Raw genomic sequence first — 9405 nt, forward strand, 5'->3', positions numbered from 1 at the left:
CAAATCATTCTAACTCAGCAGGCCACGTGCAACTAAGCGTTATGAAAAACTGTCTAAATCAGTGACAGTGTTTGAATCTTGGTTTGAATTAGCTATGTGCTGTATTCATAGTTGTAGTCCAAAACAGTAAGTTGAAAGGGAATACAAACGAGTAAGTAAATGATAAACATTTAGTAAGAATAATGATTCCTTGGTTTTACTTGTAGATTTGCAAACTACCGACAGATTGGTGCCCGGATCTTTGGAGCATTTAGTACGTCATTTCATAGAAATTGTATTGATTAACAATTAATCGGATTCCCTTACAAATGATGCGTTCAGCAAGACTCTTGGACGATGAAATTATATGCGTGAGACACTTACTGGGCGTACGAAAATATATGTTAAGGTGATTATAAAACAAAGCCACACCTCAAATTTTCAAGAGCACAAGACTTGAGAATCAAACAGCGCTCCGCGCTGAAAATCTATCCCATTGGTCACCACCAGCAAGCAAGCAATTTGATTGGTTTTTTAACGCAAACTGTTGTCAGATTCTCTCGTCTTGTGCACTTGAAAATTCAAAGTTTGGCTTCGATTTATAATCACCTTAAAGAAACCGAATGTTTAATCTTCATGCCTATAAGTTCAACAGAAAAATACAAATAATCTTAAACCGAAAATTTAAAGTTATCCTATGAAATTTTCAATTTATCAAAGTTCAGTATAAGCAAAAGATATTACCTTGTATTAACTAATAAATCATCTCACTAGAAACCCACAGAGAATGACTTAAAGAATTCACTGTAAATCTTTCTATGAATCGACCCATTATCTCATCAAATCACAAGAATTTTGTTCTAGATGATAGACCAGTCATTGTTCCCTCCAAATGACTCACAAGAATTTTGCAAAAGTATATGGCTTGGAATCCACTAAACGTCTTGCAAGTTGTGGAGAGCAGAAAATGTAGTTGCGTTTCTTGAACTACAGTAAGGAATAACTGCACCAAGAGCAGAAACAGCTTTCGACACATCACTGCACAGTGTTCCAGGAATCAGTTTTACGCGGAAAGATGCATTTAGTGAGTGAAGAAACTCGCTATCTTTTTCCGTTTTATAGTTACTGTTGTTTTTCTCTCAAAAACATGCCTTCTTTAATTGTGAATATCTCTGATTGAGGCAAACATGAAAAATATCTTTTGACGGCATACATAAGACAAAATAAAGTTGTATATTATATCAAAAAATTACAGATGTGTTATTTTTGTAACTCTAATAAAATGCCCTGAAAAACAAATATTTTTAATCACAAAAACTTTAATAACTTTTGAACTTAAATATATATCAACAATCTTTTTGCATGAAAATTTGCGTTTTGTTAAGTTCTAAAAGTCTTTCATAGACCATTTTGATGATAAATTTGAAATAAGAAAGAAAGGGCTCTAAAACTATTTTGAAGATTTTCTCGTCAAAATCGTCTATAAACGACTTTTAGAACTCAACAAAACGCAAATTTTTATGCAAAGAGATTGTTGATAACTATTTTATTTCAAAAGTTTTTGATGTTTTTGTGATAAAAAATATATGTTTTTCAAGGCATTTTATTAGAGTTACAAAAATAACACATCTGTAATTTTTTGATATAATATACAATTTTGTTTTGTCTTTTGAATGTTGTCAAAAGATATTTTTATGTTTGCCCTAATCAGAGATATTCACAATCAAAGTAGGCATGTTTTTGAGAGAAAAACAACAATAACTCCCAAACGGAATCACCAAAATACGCATTTTTAAAGCTCTAAAAGTGTTTCATAGACTACTTTGATGAGATATTAGAATTGAAAACGCTAGAGTCAGAAAACCAATTTTGCTCGGACCACCCTATGTCATCGTAGGAAAAAAGCTCTAAATCGGTTAATTTAAGAGATACAAAAAAACTTTTTTAAGCGAAGTTGCTTGAAATTAAATGGTCTACAACTTTGCTGCAGCATTTATAATATAATTTCTACAAATAAGAAAGTTAGTTACACGATTTCTATGGAAACGTGGACCACCATAATTTCCAATAACACCAAACAAATGGCCTTACTAATACAAACAACTTTGTAGAAGACCGTTTTCATCTAATGTTTCATTCTAAAGCACAAAATGCATCTTTCCGCGTAAAACTGCTTTCTGGACCATAGTGCACTGATCTGCAATCACATTTTTAGATTATTGAGTAGATTCACCCTGGATGTAATCTGCAATATGTTCAGAGAAATCGATCATAGGAGATATGATGAGATTCCGTTAAGAATCTATCAAACCGCTTAAAGGTATCACAGTTCAAATCGACAATATATGGCCAATATAATGGCTAGTTAATTCACGAATCTATTTTATTAAGCACTCCTGACAGCCTTAATGTAAGAATACAGGTAAATTGTGAGATGCAGTAGCAGAAAAGGCGGATTGAAACACCATCTTAGCACCAAACAACTGTCAAGAATATCTTTTGAAGCATCAGATCGAAAGATAGAATCTCATCAAAGGGCTCTTGGATTGAGGATAATATCTCATCATCATTCAAAGATGATCTAAGTGGTCAGATGAGATTGTAATGCCTGGTAAAAACACATCTTATAGCTGACCAGTTCAAATAGGGCTCCAGTTAATCCTCCAGGAAAACCTCCATAGAGTCCTTCAAGGATTTCTCTCGAAAAATCTCCCGAGACTCTTCCAGTGATTTCTCCAGAAATTCTTTCGAAGATTCCTCCAAGATTTAACCAGAAAATTCTCCAGGATAATCTTTTCCATAATTCCTTCAGCAATTTCTCCAGGGATTCCACCAGCGGTTTGCCAGAGGACAAACTTTTGTTCGTTACCAGATTTTCTAGACCTGTTCCGATAAAACTCTAGACATACCTTCAGCAATGTGCTCAGGAATTTTGCCAGGAGTTCCTCCAAGGATTATTCCTGGAAGTTTTGCAGAGATATTTCTCCAGGGATGCTTCTAGCGATTCCGCCAGGAGTTTCTGCCGGAATGCCTCCAGTGATTCCTCCATAAATTCAATCATTAAAATTTTCACTGGGATTTCTCCAAGGATTCCTCACGAAACTTTTCCAGAAATTATTGCAGGGATTTTCAATTTCTTCTGGTATTCCTCTCGAGATTACTCTTGAAATTATTCTTGAGATTTTTTCCAAATATCGCTTTAGGAGTTCTATCAAGAATTCTTCTGAAGATTTCACCAGCAATTTATCTACAAGAATCCTACAAGAAATAACTTTATGAATTCTTATAGCTATTTGTTAATAGTTTCCTTCAGCAATTCTCCCAGGGATTCCTACAGAAAAATCGTTACATGAATAATTCTAAGGATTTCTCCAGAAACTCCACTTAAAACTTTTCCAGAGATGCGTGCTAGGCCTCAAAAAATCCACTGAGGATGCCTTCAAGAATTTCTATAATGATTAATTCCATGAATTCCTTCAGGGATATTATCAAAAAGAATAGGAATTCCACCAATCTGGAGAAATCACTAGAGAAATATCTTGAATGATACTTGCAGCGATTGTCCTAGTTTAACTCCTGGAGGAATTCCTGGAGAAAGCCTTGAAGATACCTCTGCAATAATCCTTGTAGAATTTTTCCTGGCGAAATTCTTAGAGAAATATCTGGAGGAATCCATGAAAAAAATCTTGGAAGAACTCCATTATGCATTAAGAATCAATGAAGGAAGCACTGAAGACATTCATACAGGAACTGCTAGCGAAATCACTAAAGGACTTCGTGTAGATTTTTTTGCAGGAATTGATGGAAGAATCCCTGGAGGAGGTCCTGGAGGAAATTCTGAGGTATTTTTGGAGCCCTATCGGAACCGGTCTAAAATGTATCATGGCAAACAAAAATTCTTCCTTCATGAATCTCCGGCAAAGGCCTTAGTGGAGAAATCGCTGTAAGGATTACGGTGGAGATCTTTGAGATTTTTCAGGAAAATTTCGGGAAGAATCTTCGAAAGAATTTCTGGAGAGATCTCTGGAAGAGTCTCTGCAGATATTTTTAGAGGATTTTTTAAAGGCATTTCTGGAGCCCCTTTTGAAAAAGTCCCAAAAGTGAGATTTCATCCAAAAGTTGTAATTCGTCAGCTATAAACTTTCGTTTTGCTTAAACATACATGAATTATGGCTTTTCGAATGATGCCGATTCCTCACATTATTTTTTATTTTTTTCTAGTTTGGCCGTAACAAGAATTTCAGTTGGTCCACTCTGATTGCACGCATAATTCAATATTTCTGGTCCAACAAAACGTCAGTTTTCAAGCTATTGTAATGTCACTGATTTCGGAATCAAAGATATGGATTCTTGAAGAATTTATGAAACTTATTTTGAAGGATGTTGGTAGAGTAAAGTGGGGCAAAAGTTCGAGTGGGGCAAGAGTTTCTTTTTATGATTTCTAGCTCAAATCAAATCAAAACTTAGCAATGTCATGGTGGTTTGAATGCTATTCAAGTAAGAAATTTTCACTCCAAATATCATGAAAATCGATTGAGATTTGGAAAAGTTATGGATATTTGTTGTTTTTCGTCGTAAATATTGTAATATTTGGTCAAACTTTCGATGCATGGAACCAAATGAAGATAAAATATTTTTGTAAGGGCGTTTCTAGGCCTATCTTAAGGATGCTTTGACGTGTATTAGTTTTTTTCATAAATAGTTGGAATCAATTTTTGGCCCATAGCGGGGCAAAAGTACGAATCTGCAGGGCAAAAGTTCGGCCCATGTATAAATCCGCGGAAAAATTTTCAAATATCCTGAAATCTACATATTATCTTCAAATTTAGCGAAATTTGCTCATCGTGCGAAAAATGTCACAAAAATTTATATTTCCACTTAGTTTTGCGAAAAACTGCTATTTTTTGGGAGTATCACAATTAACCCTGTTTTGGGCATTTCTGATGAAAATTTAGTATGTATTTTTCGGCAAACATAAGTTTACGGCTGGTATAAAGTATGCCTGGCATAAACGTATTGATATTTTGTGTTTTAGCTAACTAACTTTTGCCCCACACTAGATTCGAACTTTTGCCTCACCGCTGGGGCAAAAGTTCGATTAAGACAATCAATTTTGAAACTGTTATAACTAAAAAATGGGTAAATATTTTTACACAAGTTTGTTCAGCAAATTATAGCCAATATGTTGAAGGTTCGCTGTATGGTATTTGTTTTGTTTCATCTGCTAATATTTTCCTGGCAACTTTGATCATACCACTAAGGTCGAACTTTTGCCCAACCTTACTCTAATCTGTATATCTTAAACAAATAAACCCAGTTTTACCATGCGAATATGAAATGATTGTTATTTCACAAGAATTGCTCAGTCAGGGTGAACCAAATCACAGAACGATGTTTTTTGGTTCAGTAAGAGTGGACCAAATGCAATTAGGTCATCAAAGGAAGTGTCTGGTTTGGATGTTTTTCTAGATTCTCACTTCACATTCACATATTGTTTGGAAGTAAGACAAAGATGTGTGGAAATATTGAACCAACATTTTTGAAGCATTCTTGTCTTTCATATGGAGGTTTCCTAACATTCATTTGAGTTACCTCTTCTCTAGTTCCTTGAACAACCAATATTTGGTTAGATAAATTTATTTTAACAATCGAGTAGACGAATTATAGCGGATCATTTTAATTTGGCTTATTGCTAATAAAAACTTATTTTGCATAATCATATGCATTCTATCAACCTTGTACACTCCTTGAATTCTTCATAAGTCACAATTGCCACTCCCACAACCGATTAAATCTCGAAAAACACATCTTTGCACGCTTCAACTGTTTCGCATGATCACTCTTCCCTGTTCCTTCCCGCCTATATACTTACGTTCAGCACCGTCAGATCGCCCAAATTCTTCACATTCTCACTTATGCAGGTCAGCGCATTCGAACTCAAGTCCAAATTGGTCAGCGTTTTCTGGTTCCACCAGCTTTCTTCCTCATTAGACCGGTCCAGATCATACCGCACCTCCTTGTCGCAATCCTCCGAATCGCTCAGATTCCACACCTTCTCCGGCACTACAATGAGATATGATTCCAAAAACGGAAGAAACGAAATCCAGAATTAACACAATCCACAATGTCCCCGGCAAACTGACCCCGAATCTTGCGATAGCGCCGCTTCGGATACGGGATCCGGGTTCGCGATTTCCTCATAGTGCTTGTTGGCGTCGGGTCCTCACACAAACCGTACCACATCTCGCACTGTCTAGTTTTAGTAATTCACTCCACTTCGCACACTCAACAAGGAAGAGCCGAACAACCAACAAGCAGATCGACCACCAGGGATAACCGCAGGAAAAGAATCCTTTTCCTGCTACTACACTGACTTTTATTCGGGCTGCGAGAGGCGCTGATTTCAGCTCACGATCGGAACAATGGCCAACAGAAGATTGAACTCGACAACGTCTCAGTCGGTCTCTGTCCGTTGATTTCCGAAATCCAACGGATCGTGAAATTGGATTTTCGATCGGTGGCGGCAGGGTAGGGAGGTCCCATAACTAGCGCTTAACCTTCTGTCTATGCCGAAGATAAGTTACGTTTTCTATGCCTTGGGGTCATATTAAACCCTAATTCAAATCATGATAATTGGCCATTGCAATTTGAGTTTGGGGTAAATTTGACTCCAATGCACAGGCAGCGATCAAGAAAATTACCATAAAAAAGAAGGAAAAAATACTTGCGCAGTGTGATAAAGTTTCACAAATCGATTAACGAAACACAGCACAGACAAAGGGTTAATAGATGATGATCTCGACAAAGTTGCGCTCATCCGAATTCCATCGCAATAAAGTACGCCACAAGCCCATCCAACCGGAACGCATATCTACCTTTAAAAGCGTCGAATCGCTGAAATCTATGTCGGTTTTATTTTTGTTTATGACGCGATATTATATCATACAGTTCATGCTCTCGACGCCATCCTCTTAGTGGGGGGTATGCTTTGTAGTGGGTCACACGCGAGGTAAAATGCACTCAATCATTAAACAGATCGACCGCACTTCGACACTTATTCAAGGACATGTCCCCTTCAACCATACTCACCCGTGGCCAATCCCTGCCCGGAAAGGTTCAGCACTCCGGACTTGAGCGCTTGCTTGATCTTGATTTTGCTCAGCACTTTGTCATCCTCGGCCTTGTCCTGCCAGTGGAATACCGGGTTCAGCTCCTGCTGACGGATTCGACTGCGTACGACACGGGGCTTCATTGCTCAACTCCTCCTATAGTCAACGACTTCAGACAGATTGAGCAACGCGATGCGAAGTGCACTAATTGAAGCTAATACTGTTAACGAGTTAAATGGCTGTTTTTTTCTGCAACCGCAGTTCTTTTACTCAGAGTGCTGTTTGCCGTTTGAGTATCTCTTTAAATTCAGTATCTTGTTGGTGAACGGCCGAAAACAAAAACATAATTGCAAAAATACAAACCAGGGTATCTGGGGAAGATAGAGCTACCTGAAGACAGCTGTTTACAATATGCCTATGAAGATGATTGGATTATAATGCTTTCCCAAATGGTGGGAGCGTATGGATAAAAGTGACGATAAGAGTCAAAGGTATGCTCGTTTAAGAAAATGAGAAAGTCATGCGCGCGTGTATGCGTTAAGGGTATTGTTTGCAATATTGAACACAAGTTTCATTAGGGTGACGACCCAAAGCAGACCAATCTTCAGGTACGTCTCACCTTATAGTCCACTAATAAAGAAATTACATTACCTTGAATAATCCTTCAATGTAATCATAGTCATGAATGTATGAATTTGTACGCAAACTGATGTATCTGAACCTACGGAATATGAAGACCCAATATTGTACCATTTCTCCTTTCGCAAGATCATGTTGAGTTATCCACCTTACAAACAACGTAAAATAAAGGGTTCTGTATTTATAACAGGAATACGCGGTCTTTTGATGAAAATCGAAAACAGCACTAAAACCAGTTGAAAACTATCCACTGCGTTGGCTGCCCCCAGGCATCCAAAGGCTACTGTGATACTGACAAATTGAGCACGGAAGCAAAATTTATGAGTTGAATGATTACAAATAAGATATCAAATTAAAATTACTCGTGGATGCTTGATTGGTCTTTAGCTGGGAGGAAGGCACAGATACTACACACGAAATATTGAACAACACTTTTCCAAATTGCAACTCCCGCTCACCAACGACAATCAAGGCAGGCTTCGCTAGTTTTCTTTTGTTGTGTACCTTCGATCTTTCTGGACAAACTTGGGAAAAGGGACATAGTTTTATGTGCATTTAATTTCAATTTTGATTGGAAATGAGTAAAAAGATGCGTGTTTCAATATTTTATATTCGATCAAACTAAACGGTGCTATCATGGCATTGCTTTTGGGTGTGCAGGATTTGATTTTTAATCGATTGTTGTCAACTTTGTTGAAATGCAAAAATATGTTTTGATAAATAACGCGCTTTTTTCATGTTTGTCCATTTTTTAAGATATGGGCTCACAGTGACAGTTCGTGACAGCAGAATCTCGGCTCACTATGATGTACATAAATTTTGTTTCGGTTTCTCCCTCCCAATTCTTTAGCATAACAGATATTAAATGTGTGCTTAGAGGTCTTAGAGCATCTAGAGCAGCGTAACTGATCCTAGGTACACACTTTTTGTAACTCGTCATACGATTTGTAACTCTGCTGTACTCTTTTGATAGTTTTGAACTTTATTCTTTGCCGAAGATCAGAATATGTATATTGAACACATCTATTTGACAGGTTGCTTTTTCAGATAACATGATTGAATTCACTGCATTAAGAACAAAAAATAACAATACTCCAAATAAGGACTGTTAATTTTATAAAGTGGACACTTTGTTTATGCTATATCTTTTTTATATATTGATAAAATCGTAATCGGTTTTCTGTGCATCGTTGAACTATTATTCTACAATACTAGGAACATATAAGATCTCAGAAAATGCTTTTGGTTGAAGAGCTAAATAGTTTTTCCAAAAACTACTAAGAAAAGCAGTTCGTCAAAGTTTAACATTATTTTTCGCAAAACAAAAATCCTATTTTTTATGAACAAATAGTATGTTTGTATCCTTCACTATTCTACTTAAGGTAAAGCTTTGAAAAAATCAATTATATGCCACCATTCTCGGATATTAGTAATTTTAGTGATATACCCATTTATGGTGAAATTTGCTGATACACCATCCTTTCACTCCCAGCAAAAGAAAAAAGTAAAAAGCGTGTTCAAAACTAGTTTGGATTGCTAAAGAATATATATTTGTATAAACGAGAGCTAAATCGTGAGTTTAAACCACAGTCTTAAGTATAAATTTTACTGTTTATGGTAGTTTTACTAAAAAGTCTCATACTTTTAAAATCATGTACGCATATATATCGATATACAG

The 9405-nt window shown here is 36.5% G+C and overlaps 1 protein-coding gene across 3 annotated transcripts in view; it reads right to left on the reverse strand.

The window, feature by feature from the left end:
- Positions 1-7467, reverse strand: part of LOC5577640 (leucine-rich repeat-containing protein 40) — a 21037-nt gene extending 13570 nt beyond the window's left edge. The window contains exons 1-2 of one of the 3 annotated variants that reach the window (XM_001656588.2): positions 7069-7467; positions 5852-6042 (exon numbers count right to left, since the gene is read on the reverse strand). In XM_001656588.2, coding sequence (XP_001656638.2) covers positions 5852-6042; positions 7069-7231 — 354 coding nt within the window. In that variant the 5' untranslated portion in view covers positions 7232-7467. The other 2 variants (XM_021838155.1, XM_021838154.1) reach the window with 2 other exon arrangements.
- Between the last annotated feature and the right edge of the window lie 1938 nt (positions 7468-9405).

The sequence above is a fragment of the Aedes aegypti genome, chromosome 1, assembly GCF_002204515.2.
Source record: "Aedes aegypti strain LVP_AGWG chromosome 1, AaegL5.0 Primary Assembly, whole genome shotgun sequence".
Classification (NCBI taxonomy): domain Eukaryota; kingdom Metazoa; phylum Arthropoda; class Insecta; order Diptera; family Culicidae; genus Aedes; species Aedes aegypti.